Source organism: Gallus gallus, chromosome 3 (genome assembly GCF_016699485.2).
Source record: "Gallus gallus isolate bGalGal1 chromosome 3, bGalGal1.mat.broiler.GRCg7b, whole genome shotgun sequence".
Classification (NCBI taxonomy): Eukaryota; Metazoa; Chordata; class Aves; order Galliformes; family Phasianidae; genus Gallus; species Gallus gallus.
In genome coordinates, this window is record NC_052534.1 from 17,389,601 (window position 1) to 17,410,909 (window position 21,309).

The following is a 21,309-nucleotide window of genomic DNA, read 5'->3' on the forward strand; positions in this document are numbered from 1 at the left end:
CGCCGGGCTCGCGCGTTGCTGTGGTTGTTCATCCTTGACAAGGAAACGGACATTTTCTGCTCTTAAAGCTCTTTCAGCAAGAGGAATTCCCGCCTGGATCGACAGCCCTCAGCGGGACGCACCAGGAGAAAGCGGGTGGCAACCGGGCTGTCCTCTCAGCGAGAGCTCGGGCGGTTCGTGCCGTACCTCACGTCTGACTCACAGCACTGCCCGGCAGCGCGAAGAGGCGCCGCGTTTTGGGGCAGCGGATCTCGAGCTCTGCACGCACACAGGGCTCGTTCGGAGCCGTCCTGTTGGACTGAACTCGATGCTGTTGTTTGAAAAGACCGATAGAATACCTGGCTGTACTGTGTGATGAGAGGAGGGGATTTTCCCTTGAAAGTCATAGAATATTTCCCTCATTGACGAGACAGGGCTCCTTTGGTGCGTTGAGGGGCTCTGTAGGTTTGCTTGGTGGCTTTGGGCTTCAATATTTCATGATTCCTCTGCTTATACTCAGCACACATTCTGCTTACACGGTTACGGGATGAAACATTGCCATTATATTACATTGGAAAACAAGTCAGCTGAACCTGAGGCAGCAGTGTGCCCTGGCAGCCACAAGGGCCAACCGCAACCTGGCTGCCCCCAGTCCAGCACTGCTGCCGGGTGAGGGGAGGGCTTGTCCAGCTCTGTGCGGCCTCACCTCCTGCACTGGGTGCAGGTCTGGATGCCACAACATAACACAGACATCATAGTGTTATAGGGCATCCAAAAGAGAGCAACAAAGATGGCGAAGGGTCTGAACTCAACGTGTGTGAGGAGCACTGAGGCCGCTGGGTTTGCTCAGCGCAGAGCAGAGGAGCTGAGGGGAGGCCTGATGGCGGCGGCAGCTCCTCACAGGGAGCGGAGGGCAGCGCCGAGCTCTGCTCTGTGTGACAGCGACAGGGCCTGAGGGAACGGCATGGAGCTGTGTCAGGGGAGGGGCAGCTGGGGCTGAGAGACAGGGTGTGCACCAGAGGGCGGTGGGCATGGAACAGCCTGCCCAGGGCAGTAGGCACAGCCCCAGTGCTGGAAGGAGTTCTGGATGGCGCTCTCAGGGTCTGGATTTTGAGTGGTGCTGTGGGGAGCCTGGGGTTGGCTCCGCGTGTGAGGCTGCTCACACCCAGCTGCTTATCGCTTCTTCCTCATGGGCTGGGGGGTCACTTAGCTAAGGCAATAGAGGCATTTTCATCTGATTAGTGGGAGAAACATTTCATAAACACTGCCTTAGCCCTGTAGGGGATTTAATGTAACCTGCAGGGAGACACGTAACCACAGAGCTGCTCCAAAGGCACTGGTTTGTCTCCACACAGTGGATCTGAACTGTACAGCTGCCACAGATCAGACTAACCTCATTTTCAAGAGTCACAGTAGGTGGACACTAATGTCGGTTTCAAGCAGTGGTTTTCACTAGCCTAGAAACAAGGGCTGGTTTATGAACTCCTCTAGTTAGCTTCCAGTAGGCGCAGAAGCTTAAGTTAGATTTGTCATACAATAGCTCTGTTTTCTTTAGCCACCTACCCATGTCCCATATGGGATTACTACTGACTGCTGTAGGGGCTGCTGACAGCCTGTAGTCTTTGTGTGGTCAATGATCAAGAACAACAAGTGTGTACAAGGAGGTTACATGGCCTCTCTGTGCAGACAGTCAGCAGAGGTTTCTTGAAGTCTCTGCAGCAAGACAGGGGCTAAGAGGACCAAAGGGATGTCCCAGGTAGGATGTGCTTGCTCTTCTTTCCCTATGTCCCCATCCTCACTCAGTAACTGTGAGCAGCTCAGTGCTTCTCCACACACCTCACAGCATCCGTCTCTCTTCTAAAGGGGGGCTATAAGAAAGAAGGGGACGGACTCATTAGCAGGGTCTGTTGTGATAGGACACGGGGAAATCGTTTCAAACTAAAAGATGGGAGATTTAGATTGGATATAAGGAAGAAGTTATTTTACAAATAAGAGTGGTGAGGCACTGGCACAGGTTGCCCTGAGAGGTGGTGGATGTCCCATCCCTGGAGACGCTCAAGGTCAGGCTGGATGGGGCTCTGAGCATCTGATCAAGTTGTAGGTGCCCTGCTCATTGCAGGGTAGTTGGACCAGATGACCTTTGGGGTCCCTTCCAACTCAAATGATTCCATGATTCTCTTCTCATCTGCCCTCCTGCTACTCTTTCTGCCCTACACAACATACAGATATTGTGGGGATGGAAGATAAAGTCTGCCCAATGGTCCAGGGATTGGAACACAGGGCCATGATGGACTCCTGCTCTCCTCCCCAAGAGCAACCAAAAGAGGATGGCTTCCTAAAGGAGAAGGCTGGCAGCAGTGGTGGTGTTTCACAACAAAGGGAGTTGCTTTCCCAACGTGCTTTCCAGCACGAAGCCCAGCCAAGGCAGTGAGGGGTATTGGCAGGGCCTTCGCCTTCTTGTGAAATGCTCTTCCCAGCTCCTCATCCCCTGGGCCAGCCCTGCTGTACTGTGGGACTTCATATCTGGGGCAATGACTTCTAAAGAATAATCTTATGGACAACCGCTGAAGGCATGTCGTAACTCACACTGGTCTGCCTAGTAATAGTCACTCAATTTTCAAAATAAAAGGGTGCCTAGAAGCCTGTACATCCAGAAGGGGAGAATGCAAGCTCTTTAAGTCAAGCTAATCCCTTTTCACAGCTTAGGGTCTACAATACAGATAAGCAGCTTTAATTCTCATTAGCAGAGTGCTGCAGTGCAGGAGGGCTATTTCATTTCCCTCTAATGCAGCACAACAAAAATGGCTAGAGCCATTAGATTACTGGCAGTTTTCTTCTAAGGATTCCCACAGACATGGAACAGTTACGATTTCATGTAATAGGAAGATTCTCCTTTGCAACCAAGATGATGCCTTTTCCTGGTTGATTCTATTCTTCTCCATTTATCTCACCCTCTTGCCATCATGAAGAAATGGAGAAGAAATCATGAAGAGATGAACAAAAATATGTAAGTCTCAGAAGCAACAGAAATCAGATTCAGTTTTATCTTTTTTTTTTTCTTATTTGTATTTCCCTTAGGGGATAACACCTCTCCAGTAGCAATTTTGAAGGCTATGAGTAACCTAACCCCTTTTCCCCCCATAGCATAATTGTCAGTGTAGTCAACTGTACAGCTGCTTCTTTATATCCTCTAGATGGTGCTTGAGCATCACTTTCTACACAGAACAGTTCATGCCTGGGGCTAATCAAGCCTGGAAATGGATTTAAAGTGCTCTCCTACAGATCAGAGGGAGCGGTGGTTTGTGGTGGACACACTGGGTGGTTACCTGGTGCAGGCCTCCATCAGAGAAAATGTCCTCAGCCTCTTCCCAAATGTAAGACAAAGGACAGGAAAAAAATCCTATAGCACATTTTACTGCAATTTACAGAGATAAAATGTTATCATATTTCCTCCACTTCATACTTCAGCATGCTGGGGATGTGCAAGGTTTCACCCCTTCTGTGCCCGTTCATGTCCAGTGGCAACTGGAGTCACAGAGCGCACAGAGTATCAAAGGTACATCCAAAACCATACGTGGGAAACAAAGAATTCTGGATCAAATTGGGAACTCCCAAATGCCAAAGCACCTTGCCTTTCAGGAACAACATTGCCAAAGCTAATGGCAGTCACTGCAAAAGAGAAGTTCTGGGCCAAAGGAACCAGGGGATGAGAATGTTGCATAAGGATGTTGCAGAGAGAATGAAACAAATATTCTGCCCTATGATCAGAGAAAGAGGGTACATCTGAATGGACCTATTTTTCAGGAAAAAAAACCATTCTGGAAAGCAAAAACCCCTCCCTCCAGCCCCTTATTATTCAACTCTTCATTCTGATTCAATGCACAAACACATGCAGAAGTACTGAGATATAACAGAGATGAAATTCTGACCACTCTTCTTTACTCAATTACAACAGTATCTAATTTCATTTTTGTATAGACAGTATAATAATTCTCACAGCCCAGCTTTCCCTACCAGTGCCCACCTGGGACTGACCAGGTAATTTCATTTCCTCTTTTACATTCTTGCTCTTCAAATATTTGCAGACAAGTAACCCGGCTAGCCTCTGTTTGGATTCTTTATCTCAGCTGGTTTCTTTCCTTAGAAATTCTCTCTTCCCTTCCCCACACCTTCTGTCTAAATGTACCAAGGGGTAGTCATCAGCCATGTCCTCTTGCAAACAAAGCAACTGTTTGCCCAGCTCTGGGTAAGCAAGCAGTGGCCCCTCCTTGGGAAACCTGACGATTGAGTTGGAAAGCAGCCGGGCTCTGCTCTGCAGAAAGTTGCTCCTGCTTCTCTTCTTCAGCCTACAACCTTCTGCAGCCACTGCAATGGGGAGATGTGCACGTCAGTGCAAGATGAACAATAAGAACAGAAATCACTACTGTTTAATGTCCAAAAAGCCTTCTGCACCTGAGGCTTTTTTATTTTTTGTTGTAAACATTTTATATCCAGGAAGCACCAAAAGTCTGGAAGTATGGTGGATTAGACCCCAACTTTTATTGCTGGGAAAGGCATCAGCTTGCCTCCATTTGGTGATGCATAGTGCCACATAGTTGTCCACTTTTGGCCAAGGGCATGCACTGAATGGGATCCTTGCCCTCTGCAGGTTGTTTGGCCAAACAACTATCTCTAGTTCTATCAACTTCACATCTTTTCTTGCTGATTAATTAATTCATACACATGCACTGTTTTCAGAGTACCAAAGGTAACTTTTTTTTCCTTTTTCCAAGGAGGTCCTCTAAGCCAGAAGCCAGTTCCTAGTGCTGATGCTACTTAATTTTTCCCTGGCTTTAGAGCTCCATCACCATGTAGGTAATATCAGCCCTAGGTTTTGTGGATGCCCTGCCCTCCAGCAGTGTAAAGCTGGATTTTGGAAGGAAGGAAAGGTCTGAAGCATCTTCATCTGGTCTCTTGGAGCTGGCCCCTGAGCCTGACTCCCAGCACAGAATGGGTTTCCATGTGCAGACAGGTGTGCCTGCAAAGCCACTGCTTTCCCTCACCTCTCATTAAAAATGTGCTTTAGTAATGAGCAAATAGTTCACAAGCTTTTGAGCAAATAAGGCAGCAGTGGCACAAGCCAGTGCCCACACTCACAGGCTGGCCGCCTGCTGTCTCAGGTACATATTTGCAATTGCTGAGCCTCCTCCCCTCAGGCCCCACCCTGATTACCTGCTCCATACACCTCTTCTAGCCCCACAGACAGAGGCAGTATGGCTGGGCTGGCAGCCAGGCTGTGCCAAGAGCGAGCAGCTGCTGAGGGGCTGGGTTCCTACAGGAAGGCCATCAGCTACTTGGGCCAGGACTACGAGGCACTGAGGCAGAGGTGCCTTCAGACTGGGACTCTGTTCAAGGATGAGGAGTTCCCTGCCTGCCCATCTGCACTGGGATACCAGGACCTGGGACCCTACTCCTTCAAAACCCAGGGAGTAGTCTGGAAACGGCCCACGGTAAGAGTGCTGTGTCATGGCATGCTTGGCTGGGTCTGGGTGGTTAGCATTCACATGAGCACATCCATGCTAAAGGAGTGATGCTGAATGCCTGCTACTCCTTTATGTTTGATTCACTTTTGATTCTATCCTGCCTTACCTAAGCTCTTCTTAAAGCAGAGAATCCTATAACTGACTATTGGGAATCGGATTCCTCCCTTTCTATCCCAGCTCCTCAGAGCTTCATATTCAGGGTACAGTCCAAGAAGGACACACACTCCCCATGTGCATCCAAGCAACCCCATGGTGCCCCATGGCACCAACCATTGGTTGTGTAAGTACCCATCCATGGTCCTTTCACTGGGTACCTTAGGGAACTAAGCTAGCACTTTCATAAACTTTCTGCTTTGCTTCCTTCTACCTGCAACAGCTGAGAAGCAGCTGGCTGGAATGTTCATCTCTCAAATATACACATCCTGCAAATGGCCTTTCATTGAAATTAGTCATTTTCATTAGGAAAAAAAAAAAAAAAAGGCACTGAAAGTCTTAAAACCAAAATGTATAAATCAATCACAGCTTCAAATATTTTTCTATCCTTTCATTTTTCAGTTATTGATTTCTGTACGTGTTTTGCTCCTCCTCCATTATTTTACCTCTCCGTGGAACATCAAGGTGGTGATGGATCGATGGTTGGACTTGATAGAGGCCTTTTCCAACCTTAATGATTCTAAAATGGGAGAGGAAGGAAAAAAAGGAGGAAAAGAAGAAAAAACACAAATAACTTACCTTCCTCTGATGTGGAAAAGGCAACAAGAAGGCAAAATTTAAGGCCTGTTTTTTTCTCTCCCTACCTACCCAAAAAAGATAGAAAAAGAATTTCACTGATTCAGTAACTCCGAGTTTCAACCCTTGCAAGCCCAGTGGCTCAAACAGCACCTTAATGAGCATTTCTGCAGCAAGTACTGTGAAAGTGCTCTTGGTTTTACATGTCTCTGGAAAACAGAAAGCGCCATCAACTTATGACGTGCTCCAAGAAAAGGAAGAGCTAGAAATGCAGTTGTGAGAAAGGTGTATGTGGCGCTTGGCAGCGGCTCAGAAGGAGCAGGTGTCTAAATGTGTAATATGTCATATACAGCTGACAGCCTGCAGGTGCTGTAACAGATTACTAGTTTGGAGGGGAAAAAACACACCAAAACCAAAACAAAAAGACCCCACAGCACAAACTTTTCTATGTGGTAGGTAATCTACTGCTGCCTCCTGTCCACCAGGACAGCTGTGAGGCAGCCAACAGCTGGATAACCACAGAAGTAAGAGGAATCTTGCTGAAATCACACCTACTGCAAAAAGAGATCGATAGTCTGACTCCTCTTCACGTACACATGAAGAAGTCCTGGACTGTCCCTGCCTCCATGGCCCAGTCACACGGGCACACTCAGAGCTGGCAGCAATCGGGAGAGCAGGCATGAATTTGGGCTCCCTAGAGGCTGCCCATTGCTGCTCCTTGGGGAATGCTTGGGAGAAAGGGGAAGCTTCTCCTTAATACAGCTATATATGTTTAATATTTTTTGGACTTTCCTATTGGAACAATTAACAAAAAAAGGGAACTTTTTGGACCAGAAAGGGTGATGCACACTTTGAAAATGTGTCTTTTCAGGAGTTATGTGACAATCCTCAGTTCATAGTCGGAGGAGCTACTCGGACAGATGTTTGCCAAGGAGAGCTGGGTAAGTACACTTCTGCATTTTTATTCTTTTTGTTGTTGTTCCAAAACAAGAAGCTTAATTTAAAAATTCCTCATCCCAGTAGGAGTCTCTCCTAAGAGTCAAGGGACACTGAGAAAGTTTTATCCTCTAGCCTAATCATAGAGGATTTTTACTCGGGAGGCTGAGCAAGACCCAGTCCCAGTTTTACACAAAGAAAATAGCTGGTCCCCAAGTGCAGTGGAATTGCCAGGTCACAGCCTGAACCAATGGTTGAGCACCAGGTGAGAAGTCATGCTTAATCCAGGGAGCTCAGGTGCAAGGAATGCACCTGTGTGTTTAGAAGGGGTAGAGCCTGGATCCACCCCTCCTCACCCTCATTTAAGGGTTTTCAGGTAGAGGAGCAGTATCTTTTTGGATGGAGATTGCACTCTCCTTGAGTGTTGTTGGAAAAGGTGAGTCAATTTTCCTTCTTTATTACCTATTATTGCTCTGTAGTGCCTGTATCTTATCTGAAGGAACTATCATAATCTTTTGCCATATGCCAAGGAACAGAGTAGGAACTGGTTTGGCACAGGGACTGGGACTGTGATTTGCCATTTCATGCCGACAGGGATGGTTCATGAGTTAGGAACAAGGAACACATGAAAAAATACTACAAAGCTGATGTGCTCCATTCATGCCATCATAGAATGGCTTGCATGGGAAGGGACTTCAAAGATCATCTAGTTCCAAGCCCCTGCTGCAGGGAGGGTTGCTAGCCCCTAAATCAGCCACTAGACCAAGCTGCCCAGGGCCCCATCTAACCTGGCCTTGACCATCTCCAGGGGTAGGGCATCCACAACTGCTCTGGGCAGCTGTGCCAGCACCTCACAACACTCTCAGTGAAAAATCCACCACAGGCAAGTTTCTCCAAGCCCTTCTTGCTGAATATTCATTCTGTTTGTATGGCACTCGCTGTAGAGCTGCAAGAAGAAATGACTGCACCCAGTATATAAAAACGCCACTGAAAAAGGCAGTGGTGCCCAGCTCTGTGAATTGGGGCCTGATGCTGATGGGATGTCTCAGACAGCAGTCGTGCTCTCCTGGACCCATCATAGTAAAGCCATCCTTTCTACCCATTTTTCTCTAGTGCTTGCCATCATTTAAGTAAAGCTGCTATGCAAATAGCTTTTATCCCCTCTCTGGTAGCTGATGCACTGGCCTCTTCCCTGTTCACCCAGCTGATAAGATCCAGCTGCAGAAGGCAGAAGCAGCAGCATCTCCTGACTGCATATAGAGGCAAAAAGGCTGAAACTCTTGTAATGAGAATTTGATAGATGAGACATGGAAAAATCAGCTTGTCTCCCTTCTGTGATGCTTACTGCAGCACTCCTGACCTCACTGCTCTTCCATCCACTTTGCAGATGAGATTCAAACAATTTCTGCAAGTTGGTGGTGATAAATAATACCAGCGCTGGTCCCGTAAACATAGCACTATTAAAGTGATCACTAAGAAATTCCCTGGTGCATGGGTCTATATTCTAGCTGCTGGAAATAAGATGCCCAATCATATATGTGCTCCGGGATATTTATTTGGTGGATGCCAGGGCAGAGTACAGGGAATCACTTACTGTATTTTAGAAGAATTGTTCAGATAAGTAATAAAAGTGACATTCCTTGTCACTTCCAATTTAGAAAGTTTCTATAATAGCATAAAAAGTCTCCACGACAACCATCCACGTGAAGTAAAACCTTGACAGCTTACAAGCTAGAGGACTGAAGAACATTACCTGCTCTCAGGCTGCCCAGGGAGGTGGTGGAGTCCCTGCTTCTGGAGGGGCTCAATAAATGTGTAGACATGGTACTTATGGACATGCTTTGATGGGCATGGTGGTGATTGATTGGTCAGCAGTTGGACTACATAATCTTGGAGGTCTTTTCCAACCTTAATGATCCTATTTTTATTTGTGTAAAGCCTGGAAACTGGATGCAAATATTCTCAGACCTTTTTTCCATCACCTCCTGGATGACTGTGGATTCCCAGCCCTTTGTGCTAACTGGGCTTTCATTTCACAAGGCAGTATCAAACCCACCAAATAGTGGTGGCAACGGGTCTGGCCAAAGTGGCTCCTGTGCATCTGGGGAGGGGGCTGGCTGCTGGAGCCCAAGTGTGTGTCCTGAAAAATACCCCCCAGACCTGGACAAAAAGCCCCATAATTTGACTATGCTTTTGTTATGAGCTTCCTTTTGACTCTAAAAAGGAGTAAAACTGTTTTAAGAGATCATATTCTCACAAAGGCAGAAAAAACAATGAGGGGATGAATATAACCCCCCTTTGTTTCTGCAAGGCTGTTTACAATCACTTCTGCCTGCTGATTCTTTACAAAAATAAACTTCAGAACAGAGGCAGGGGGCTTACCTCAGTCTGAGCTTAGTGCTCAGGTGTTTGCTTTACATCTCAGAGGCACGTTATGCTTTTTTTTCTGTATTTGATCCAGTCCCTCAAATATCAAAGTGCTTGTTATTAAAGCTGTCATGTGAAACCCTTCTATTGAAACAGACCCTGATTACATATTTACATAAGCCTCGTATGTGACCTGTTAACAAGTCCTTTAGGGAAATAGAGCCTATTTTTAATAATTTTCTGTGACATGTTCCTTTTCTTTTAAAAATAACACTGTAGGTCTGGGTTTACATGAACAAAAGGAACAAGAAAACCCAGAGTCAGTCTCACTCCGTTAAACTTATTTCTTTGACAACGGCATAGGCTAGATGAATATCAGCTTGGGAAGTTTGATGGGAACTTGAAAGACCTGAAATACTTAAAACGTACTTTGAACCATAGCTTTTTGATAGCCTAGTAAGAGCTTGAAATGCACTCATAGACTTTGTTATTAGAGGTGACTTATGAAGTTTCCTTGCAGCTATGTGAATAAGTTAACCACAGGTCTGTTTGCAGAAGGTCTTGAGAAGGAAGTGGCATAAATTTAACTTAACGTAAAGCATACTCAAAAGCCTCTTCATTTTATATAGTTTTCCAGATCTGGACCAGTTATATTCACAGAGCAGCTCTTGTCCTGAAGTCTTAGAACCAGCTCAATAGGTCTGGGCTGCCAGCACAGGTCCCGTGGAGCCAATATGGCTGCCACCAAGGCACTCCAGCTGAGGATCCCCCATGGGTGTCTTGTCTGTGTCTTATCTCACAAGCAGATTAAGGAGGTTACAGGTAGACTGGAGACCAATCTGAAACCTGACACTGATGAATCAGCAACAAGTCAGAATACATTCAGCCCAGAAATACTCCTGTACTGTCTGTTACATCCTGGAATGAGGCACCTGGACTCTTGGCTTAACTTACTCTATCAGTAACCCAATGAAGAGTGCAAATGCTCTGAGTGCGGATGCTTTGATAGTAGCTAAACAGAAACCAAGTGCTGCTCTGTGGCAACTGAAACTCATCAAATTCCTCATTAATTTTATGGCCCCTGTGCTTGCAGTGTGCTTGGGTAAACATCAACACAGAGGAGTTGCACAGCACCCAGGCCAGCAAGGATTCAGCATCCATTGCATTGGCTTGGTTGTCTGTAAACCATGAAGCACCTTTGTGGTGTTGAGAACAGAGGCAATGCAGTGCACGTGTGAGCAAGAAGAGGTTCTAGTTCAAGTACCCTAGTAGTCAAAGTGATGCTTCAAAGCAGGATATGCATGTGTTTTTGTGTATATAAATGTATACATTTATGCACACACAGCTGGTTTTCAAATTCAACCTCTTCACCACAAACTCAAGGTCATAATTGCTCATTTCAAATTAAATAAAATTGGACTTTACAAACATTAGATAGCTTTGGATCCAGGAATCAGGCTCGTTTCTTTTTAGCATGTTCAGCAGTAGCAGCAGTAAACAATGTAATTGGCACTTGTCTGAAACTTTTGTTCATGAAATATGAGACTGAGCAGAAAGCAGTGTATGTGCCTGCAGGTGATTTAGCCTCATAGGGCTAATGCTGAGGAGTTTGTTTCTTTATTTCTAGAAGCTAGAAGGGTACAATCTCAAGCGTATGCTGTGAGCAGGAATGCTTTTTGGTACTGTCGTTTTTCTGACTATAATTGTATTGGAAACACATTCTAGTTACATATTTAATTCATTGATCAGTTGGCCTTGTTTCTTCTCCCTTCCAAAACTTACTTTTTAGGAAAGGAATGAAATGCTTTCCTCGCAATTTGAAAAGTGACTTATAACCTGTAGCTGTATCAGGACAGGTTTTTGTGGTCCTACCTCAGCTGCCTTTCTGGGGATGTTGTACAGCCACGCTGCACTGTAGGCACAGCCACAAACAGAGCTATTAAAGCTGCTGTCAGCAAAACAATGTTGAACTTTGGGAAAAAAAAAAAAAAGGCACACTTAATGGAAACTTGTATTTCAAACAACAAAAACACCACACAACAAAAAACCTAGGAATTTGTCATTGAGAAGAGCTGAGAAACCTTACTAATAAGCACAAATCCCATTGAGCTGTATGAGAAGAAGCAGTTTGTGCAATTTAGTTTTCATCTCGGTTGCTCTTTAATATCAGCTTCTTCTATACTCTTTAATTTGTGTTAAAGCCAGCATCACAGGAATCTGAATGTAATGCATTGCTTGTGTATAAATTGGTTCCAAACCATCGGTATCTGAGCATCCCATGCAAACCTTCCTGTTTTACCAAGTTACTGCACAGCAGCTAATTCCCAGCTGACTCCCTTCAGGGGACATGGTTAATAGCTGTTCTGCCACAGTGTTAGCAAAAGGTGTTAGGCCCCTGAGTAAGGCTTAGAGATAGGACTTTGCATTGCTCAGAGCAGGCAAAGCAATTTTTAAGGCCACGTTCACCACTACAACTCTTCCAATAGAATTCTTCCCAAGCCAGCTTGCCCCTAATGCTCCTCAGGAAGTTGGATTGCATGGTGTGTTTGTGGCAGGCAGGAGTTCCAATGTCTTTCAACCTCTCAGATGCTGGGAAGTTAATTCGTGCTGTAAGAAAGCTGTGAAGGATTTCATGCTGCATTTGGCATCTCACAGGGATGAGATTCTGAAATTGTTCAGTTCTGAGTCAGAGAAGTAAATAACACATTTAAAGAAACCCCTCTCATTTCACTGACTCTTCTGTCTAATTTTGCATCAAACATACACCCTCCTCAGCAAAGCCCACAGCAGTTTCCCTTTCACCAGCTGTAAAAATTGTAACCAGGAAAAAGAAACCCTTCCAGATGTTACATTCTGGGGAAGCACTAACTCCCTGCTACAGAGCTCCTCTGGTCTCACCAGGGTAGAGGGACACAACAGGGACACCAGGAATCCTGCTCTGCCACCTACCTGGAAGCAGCCTTCTGTGCAGCAAAAGAAGCATGGGGAAGTGGGACAAATTAGGTCTGCTGGCCTAACCCTATAAGACTTTTCCTCTTCCTTCTTTGATGACCCACTCCTCAGGCTTACTATGCTATTTCTACATCTACTGGGAAAAATAGAAATTAGAACAGCATAAAGCACACAGCTGTGTACTAGTAAAAGCCTCAGACAAGTGGGTACAAAGCAGGTTGGAATATCCTCAGCCTCATTTTTTCCCCTACCTCTGTTTTCTTGGGAGAGATAATTCTTCAATCTTTTCAACCCCTCCTGAACCCTGCGCTCTCCCCGTTTTATTTATTTCATATGTGGGTATCTAAGGCTAGGAGGAACCTTCCAAGCCAGTGGATTGAGTCCTCTCCTACTGAAAGCAAAGTAATTTTTGAGATAACTGGATTGAAATGAATGTCAAAAGTTTTTTGGTCATAGTCATTTTAGAGGCCGATGCTATTGGACTTTTCTATATACACAGCAGCCACATTTTACAAATTCCACATTAAACATCTTATGACCCTTTTATTCTGATTTAGCCTTCCTCTTTTCTCTCTTTTTTTCCCCCCTCCAAAGTAGCATTTATCCTTTCTCACAGTTCCTCTTCGAACTTCAGTTGTATATGAGGGATAGTACGAGTTTTTTAACCTCTTCTGATAGGAAACGTGGGTGGCTGGGATAAGCAAGTAACCCAGCCATCTTCTACCCCCTTCCAGCTTAAATGTTATTTCCTGAGTGTAGCAGCCAGCATGGCACAGGGCAGTGCCAGGGAAGGCTGTGGAGCCTTTACCTGCTAATGCTATACTTTCCATTGGAAATGCCTGCACCACACACACATTGGTTGGATCAGGGTTTTGCACCTCTATCAAATTAGCCAGCTCAAGTGGCTACAGGTTGTTACAGGAGAGGGGGGGGGAACTTCTTCACAGGTGTTTCTCAACTCTGTCTGACTGGGAGCAGCTGCTTCTGGCTTAGCTCATAGGAGGCACCTGGGTACCTCCCAGTGGGGTACAAAGGGCACAGAAACCATAAAGCACTGGGCAAGTTCTAGAATATCATCTTTAGAATTATAGTAATTGTGGTACTGAAACAAAAAGCCCAAGTCAATATAACAAGTTAACTATCGCTTTAAGATGTTAATTCATGATACAGATTAAACTTTCTTTGGTTTCTCCATTAGTTTACTTTCAATATAGTAAGAGTTATTATGCCAGTTTGCTCTGCAATATATGCATCTAGGCAAAGAAACTGTGTCTTGACACAGATAACCCATGGGGAACCAGGACAGTTTTAGCACTCTTGGAGCAATTTTGTTTTCTAAGGCTTTGAGCAGACCTCAGAAATTAACACTGAAGCCACAAAAGTGCTTCCTGCTCTTTGTGATAAGCATATATACTAAGAAATCCATGGATCTCTGAGTTCCCCAGAAGCATGTGAAGGTTTTAATCTACCCAACACAACAAGAAAACTACTCAGCAAACAGCTGTAAGACACCCACCCTCTACTAAGGGCCCACGCCCCTCCTTTTCAGGATAAGCAATGAGCCAAAGAAAGGGCTCACCTGCTTCCAGAGTTCCTACTGCGCTTCTGTTTTCATCTGACTCACAAGTAGAGCTGAAGTCATAATCCTAAGAGCTGGTTCAAGTCCAGACCTTCTAAGAAAGGGCTAAAATATATGTACATGTATACGTACATATGCCTCTGCTTCTCCCAGGTGCATTGGCTTGGGGCTAGTTGAGGTAGCACAGGTCATTAACTCCCTGCTGCTCAGCCAGGCTTTGCAACCCACAAACCCAGATTTCCTTTGCCTTGGCTCTGCTCTTGGTCTCCTGAAGGTATTAAAAATCTCAACTAAAATAGCCTGCTTTCAGAGCTTCATTTAAAAATCAAAACAGTATAGCTCAAGTTAGACCACTAAAATTACCACTGTGCTCAGTGGTGTCCTGCAATACCTATGTGGTCTGGGTGAGTGGAAAATGAGCAAAAGAGAAACAACATGATGCAGCGAGAATGAATTGCTGAACCAACATTGAATCTGGCAGGACCTTGCAGAGCACTTAATGCTGGTGCTTTGATCTACATGGGAATGTGATATACTGGTGTAGGGATCTGCTCAACAAGACGTTATTTATTAATACACTTTTCTGCTGTGGATTATGTGTGTTTGCAGGTGACTGCTGGCTCCTGGCTGCCATTGCATCTCTGACTTTGAATCCAGATGTTCTTCACCAAGTTGTTCCCAAGGCTCAGAGTTTTCAGGAGAACTATGCTGGGATCTTTCATTTCCAGGTAACTGTCTGATCAGGGTATTGAGATTAAAAGAGGAAAACCATAGTATTTAGCTGAAAACAGCTTTTTTTTTTTTTTTTTTCCTCACAAGCTGAGTATTAATAATTAGAACATGTAAGTGACATTGATGGAGGGGAGAAAAGCAGAACAAAGTTTACAGCACTTTCTCACAAACAGGTTTCCTCTACATGCAGCAGCTAGAGGCAGTTTACTTGTGTTCCCAAGCTAACACAGGCTCTTTCTCACAGACTAGTTTCCTGTTCAGGCCATGATCTGTATTTTTTCCACACATTCTCCTGCTCAGCTCAGCAAAGAGGATGTCATCTAAATTATTCTCTTTCTTTTCCCTCCATGACTGTAACAAATTCTAGAGTAAATGCTTTAAGTGCCCAGGCAAAAATGACTATTAATAGTGTTTCATACATTTCCCAGTGTTTTCAGAAGGGACTGGCATTACCAAGTTCTTTCTCTTTTGGGTGATTTCTCCTTGCAGCATTTTTACAGTGGCATGACTTTTTTTTCAAGTGGATAGTACACAAGAGATGTGGACTTTCAAGTTTTCTGTTTATTTGCTAGCTTTCTGGTCCCTCCATCATGTAAGCCATGCATGGAGTACAGAACACATGTTATGTGCAAGAAGCTTCTGTTGATGTTACCTATCAGCAACTCTTTGACATAGTGTTAAGGAGCCTACTCAGCATTTCACAGGACTGGGAAGAACTTGCCTCAGTGACACAGCAGAGGAAGATAGTAGTGTAGATTAAGAATGTGCACACCAGCCCTGACCATCTCTTCCTCTCTTCTTCTCATCAGTTCTGGCAGTATGGAGAGTGGGTGGATGTGGTGGTAGACGACCGGCTGCCCACCAAGAACGGGGAGCTGCTCTTCGTGCATTCAGAGGAAGGCAATGAGTTCTGGAGCGCACTGCTGGAGAAAGCCTACGCCAAGTATGTGGCCAGATGGGAGGCAGTGCTCCTGGGTCTGCAGAAGTGGATGGAATTAGATACGACACTCGAAGGCATCATCTGTTCCACCATTTTTATTTTATTTTTTTTTACAGTTTCCTCTATGTCCAGACAGGACATTGCCAAGCTTCTGTTTCAAAGGGCCCCAGGTCACAATGATGATCAGATGTACCAATAGATATTACATTATAAGCCCTTATTTCTGCAGCACATGTACTTTCCTTTCGGTATTTAAAGGGCTGCTACAGGAAAGAAGGGGACAGATTCAAGAGTCTGTGGTGATAAGACGAGGGGAAATGATTTTGAACTTAAAGAGGGTAAATTTACGTTGGCTATAAGGAAGAAGTCTTTCAAAATGAGGGTGGTGAGGCACTGGCACAGGTTGCCCTGAGAGATGGTTGGTGTCCTGTCCCTGGAGACACTCAAGGTCAGTCTGAACGAGGCTCTGAGCAACCTGATCTGCTATAGGTGTCCCTGTTTGTTGCAGGGAAGTTGGACCAGATGACCTTTAAGGGTCCTTTCCAACTCTAAGGCTTTTATGATTCTACCCTTGCCAGTGGAGATGACCTCACACAGCTCTGTCATCTCTCCTGCAGGCTGAATGGTTCTTATGAAGCTCTAGCTGGAGGGTCCACTATAGAGGGGTTTGAGGATTTTACTGGAGGCATCTCTGAATCCTATGACCTGCGGAGGGCTCCAGCAAACCTGTTCCAAATTGTCCAGAAGGCTCTGAGGGCTGGCTCACTGCTCGGCTGTTCCATTGATGTAAGAGGCTGCCACTACTTTACTTTCCTCACTCCTCCAGGCTTTTGTCAATATCATACTTGGATTCATGTAGGCATAGGTGTGAAGGTCTGGATTAAAAGCAAACTACAGTCGGTGTGAGACTTTTATTGATTTCAGTTATAAAAATGTTGGACAAGGCTCTAAATAACCAGTTCTCTTTTCACAAGACAGCCTGTTAAAATGCTTAGAGCCATGAGCTTGGGACAGGTCTTCCTGAACCCCATTCTCATTCTCTCAGTATCTTTCGTCATTCAAATGATGTGTAATGTCAGCTCCAGACACTGAACTGTTAGACACAAACAATTTGAGGTACTTTGCTGTAGACTGTACTCTGATTTTGGCTTTGTTTTTCAATTAAAAAAATCATTAACACTTATCAAACAAGATCTTCTATGTTATTGACAGGTCTGTATATGTTTTGGAAACTCCATACCTTTCACATCCTGTCTTATAATCTCATTTCAAATCCTAGTTCAACCAAGGCAGGTTGGAGCAGAGTTGACTTGAATACATCTCTGTAGGTGACTGGGTTTGTCACCTGAGCTGGGAATTAGCTCTAGATCTAGGCTCCTTGAGTCTCTGCAGTGCTAGGACTGTGTATTCAAGGCAGGAAGCTCTGGAGGTGAACTCTTGCCACAGTTCCTACCTTTATTTAGTATACTTTGCATTGGGAATGTTGATAGTCATTGTGCATTATCACCTTGGATGTCTTCTCCCGTATTAATCTGCTCATGAAAGCTGTGTCTATACACAATATGTAGCCCTAAGTTGGTATATTTTTCTTGCCTCAGATAACTCGTGCATCTGAAACAGAAGCAATCACGAGTCTGAAGCTTGTGAAAGGACATGCTTATTCTGTCACTGGGGCAGAAGAGGTAAGCCAGACTCTCCGCAGCTTGTCCAGCTTGGTTGAAGTGTTTGTAGCTGCCATTATACAGAACAACTTACAACACTGCAGTGCCTTCAGATTTCTGATGTCTTTCTGTGACTGACCAAATAAAAGTGTTGCACATTCTTGTGCCACATGGGATGGGAAGCGGGAACAACAGGAGCATGTGCTTTGCTGATCAGCTCAAATGGGAAAGGACTCAAAGCCTCTTCTGTGAACAACTCCATCAGTCTCACCTGCCCAACCTGCCCTAGATATTCATACTTCTCTGGAACCGGAATTGTTATAGAGATGTCTGTGCTAAATAATCTCTTTACAGCCTTGCAGTGTTGTACAATGTCTTTTGAGGATGAAGATATTCTGCTGTTCTATAGCTGATGTTTTTCCTTGCAGGTTGCTTTCATTATATGAAATGGTGAGTGTTGCAGCTAATGGCTCGCTTGGTGGCACAGGATAATGTAAAAATAAGAGTGAAAGACATCTAGGTGTCTTTTAACTATTGGAAATTTTAATGGACTGCATCACTCAAGTACAAATCATGTTTTATCCTTGCTGAAAAGCAATTGCTTCATGATGACTGGAGTAATGGGAGTGCTGAAGTTCTGTTTGTTGTCGATCTTTTAGGTCTATTACCGAGGACGGCCAGAGAAACTTGTGAGGCTTAGAAATCCCTGGGGTGAAATAGAATGGACTGGAGCGTGGAGTGATAAGTAGGTGTTTATATGCCCCTGCCTTTCCCTCTTCTATGTATTTTGGTATCCTTTGAAAATTAAATTGAGATTATGCAGTTTAATCAAATCACAAAGCACATTTAGGAAAGATGGTAAATCCATTGGAATAACACACTATTAATTTGTTAGCAAGGCTGGATATTGATCTGTTCTGCCCAGTGAATGTTCTTCCCTGCCTCAGGCGGAGCTTTCTAATAAGAGAGAACAGGCCATGTTTTAACTGTGGGTAGTCCAATGCAAGCTTTACTCATGTCATTTCTCAACATAACTTTTCTCAGAAGATCCCATTGGTGCTACCAAGACCTTAGCAGGACAGGCAAACCAATTCCATTACTGGAAAACACAGCAAGGCTACACTGCTGTGCCCCTAAGTCAGCTTTGAAGTTTTGGAGTTCTAAATCTGGTCAGTATTTGATTTATACTGGAGAATTCCCCCACCTCCCCCACCCCCACCCCCCCCCCCCAAAAAAAAAAAAAAAAAAAAAGGAGATGAAGACTCAAGTAAGGACCAGAAGTTTGAATAGCTGTCAGAAGCTCTCAGGGCTTGGAATCTCACAGGAATGGCAGAGACAACTAATCACTTATTTTTATTTTCATAAAGGTATGTTGATATATCTTTTGTGAGCACTTTCTTGAGATCTCAGGTTCCTTTCTTGATCACAGTACTGGTGCTGATATAAAAAATACAGTTAAACGTTGTAATTATTCCTATCTTTATCAGAGCTGCTTTACTCAGCCCTAAGATAATGTGTCTCTGGCCCCACATACATATCCTGGTCTTGCTGCAACTGTTTTACCATGGGACAATCCTGCTGAGACAGGTACTGAAGTGCACAGTTGAATGGGAGCAGATGAAGTCAGAATCTGGCTTGCTGCACAGTGACACTGGAGTGGGAATGAAGCGATGCTGCTTTTTGCAGGATTTTGTTCTAATTCCACCTTTTTGCTTTCTTATTTTTGATGACCCCAGCAGCAGAGCTTATGTCATTTCCCTAGGGAGATTACATCCCTACATCCTTATCAGGCATCTCTATAGTTCTTATAATTGTGAAGTTCTTCCCCTGTTTTTGGGCTGCATGCTACTCAATCCAGCCAGCCTGCAATATTGCATTTTCTGCCACCTCGGTTCAAGGTTTATTTGTTGCAGTTTTGGTTGCAGTCTGATTCCAGCCCTGTGTGGTATGTTGCAGTGTGTAGCTCCACTGGAAGGGGAAGGGGCAGAAGATCTAGCTGTTGTAGAAATACATAGATGTTTGTCAGCTGTGACTGAAGACAGAAGCTCACTCTCTGACCTCATTGTGGAATGAAATACAACTGAGCAGGTTGCTTTTGTGCTTTGTCTGCAGTGCTCCCGAATGGAATTATATTGATCCCAAACAAAAGCAGGCTCTGGATAAGCAAGTAGATGATGGAGAATTTTGGTGAGCATCATTAATTAGTGCAGTCTTTTGGATATTATATGTGCAAATGTGGTTTTTAAGCAGTCCTTACAGTTGGATGGATAGAAACTGCTAGCACTGAGTTAACTTGCGTAGGTGGTTAGCCTCTTGTTTATTTCCCTTCCCATTTAAATATTACCTGTTATTAGAGCTTGGATAACTCAGTGCTTACTCAAAATATAGAGACCAGATGGTAATAAAATTAATGATGTGGCAAGAATGAATCTCATATGCTTTATATTTTGAGGCTTGTTTTTTGCCTGAATGCTACTCACTAATGAAAGGGTTTAGATTGTCAACAGGGGAAGAATCTGTTTGCCCAAACCTGATGGAAAGACCATGTAAGCTAGGTGATTGTGTGGATCAGTGCTGAACCCATGTCACTCTGTCCTAGAGCAGAAAGACAAATGCCTGCCATCTTTCAGGACAATCAGCTGTGTGGGATATAAAGTGGTGAGGGCTGAGAACAGACCTCTGCTTGCAGCATGAAGTGATCAAGGTCTGTTACACACACCTACTAGAAATGGTAAAAATAAGCATTAACAAAAGTTTTAAATCAATATACCAAACTGAGATGATTTTTCTGCAGAATGACTCTTTCCTAAGGATCAATTCTTGCTTCCACTTAATAGCATTTTGCTGCATGTTTTGGTACACCAGTTTTATTGAGTTTACTTAGAAAGCAAAATCCATGAGGGATTGACCATGACTGAGGATGACAGAAAATGGTACCACTGAGCCTGTAATATGTAACAGCTTTTGAGAACAGCTGTCTTCATGAAATACAGCTCATTCAGGGAGTGGGAAATTTTGCTTCCCCAGAGCCAGTTCTAAGACTCAGAGTTCAATTAAATGGAGCTTTGGGCAGCTCTGTAATACCAACATTTGCTTCCTTGTTGGGAGAGGCATCCACATGCTGTTGCTCTGACTGTTATGGGCTGATGAACTAACCATGGTCTTTCTGTGCTCTAGGATGGCGTTTTCTGATTTTCAAAGGCAGTTCACCCGTCTGGAGATCTGCAACCTGACTCCTGACACACTGACAAGCAATCAGGTCAACAAATGGGACCTGACCATGTTCAATGGACAGTGGATACGGGGTTCAACAGCTGGAGGTTGCCAGAACTACCCAGGTGTAGACCCAGCCAAGTGGCCATTTGGTGAAATAAACAACAAAACCACAAAAATAACTGCTTGTGGACTGGGGGTGGCCATAATTGGGAAGGGTTTGGAGGTACAGATCCCTCTGTGTGGTTTAGAGAGCAAGCCAGAGTTTGGCAGTCTAAACCAAGACCTAATTTACACTAATTTCCTTGTCAGGGATAATCAGCCTACTGTGCAGTTAATTCATGGCCACATTCTTTTTTTATTTTTTCCTTTTGTGTGCTTTCCCTACTTACATGGCTTTTGCTACTGACTGGAGTAATTCTCCAAAGGGCTGGGTAAGCCAGGAAAGTGTCATAGATCAGTAGTAGTGTTGTCTCACATTCATTTTCAGGCTAGACTTCTGGAGAGGCTGCCTGATATTTGGTCCTCTTGAAAGAAAGCTAGCCTTAGCCAAAGACATTCCCTGAAGATAAATGACTGGCTGGAATTAATGGTATCAGCTCCTCCCTCTTTGTCCTTACATCCTAGGAAATACCACAGTGTTTTGATTTGCTATGGCTCCAACTGATATACAGCATAGCCATGAACCACATAAAACCA

At 44.4% G+C, this 21,309-nt stretch overlaps 1 protein-coding gene across 3 annotated transcripts in view; it reads left to right on the forward strand.

The window, feature by feature from the left end:
• The first annotated feature begins 5,216 nt into the window (after window positions 1-5,216).
• The window catches only part of CAPN8 (calpain 8), a 28,111-nt gene continuing 12,018 nt past the window's right edge, over window positions 5,217-21,309 (forward strand). For all 3 annotated transcript variants that reach the window (XR_005858648.2, XM_426117.7, XM_040698119.2), the window contains exons 1-9: window positions 5,217-5,468; window positions 7,102-7,171; window positions 14,674-14,792; window positions 15,606-15,739; window positions 16,354-16,522; window positions 17,335-17,418; window positions 18,057-18,142; window positions 19,510-19,584; window positions 20,575-20,735. Coding sequence is in view for 2 of the 3 variants with exons in the window: in XM_426117.7 (XP_426117.2) it covers window positions 5,232-5,468; window positions 7,102-7,171; window positions 14,674-14,792; window positions 15,606-15,739; window positions 16,354-16,522; window positions 17,335-17,418; window positions 18,057-18,142; window positions 19,510-19,584; window positions 20,575-20,735 (1,135 nt within the window). In the remaining variant the exon portion in view is untranslated. The remainder of the gene's footprint in view (window positions 5,469-7,101; window positions 7,172-14,673; window positions 14,793-15,605; window positions 15,740-16,353; window positions 16,523-17,334; window positions 17,419-18,056; window positions 18,143-19,509; window positions 19,585-20,574; window positions 20,736-21,309) is intronic.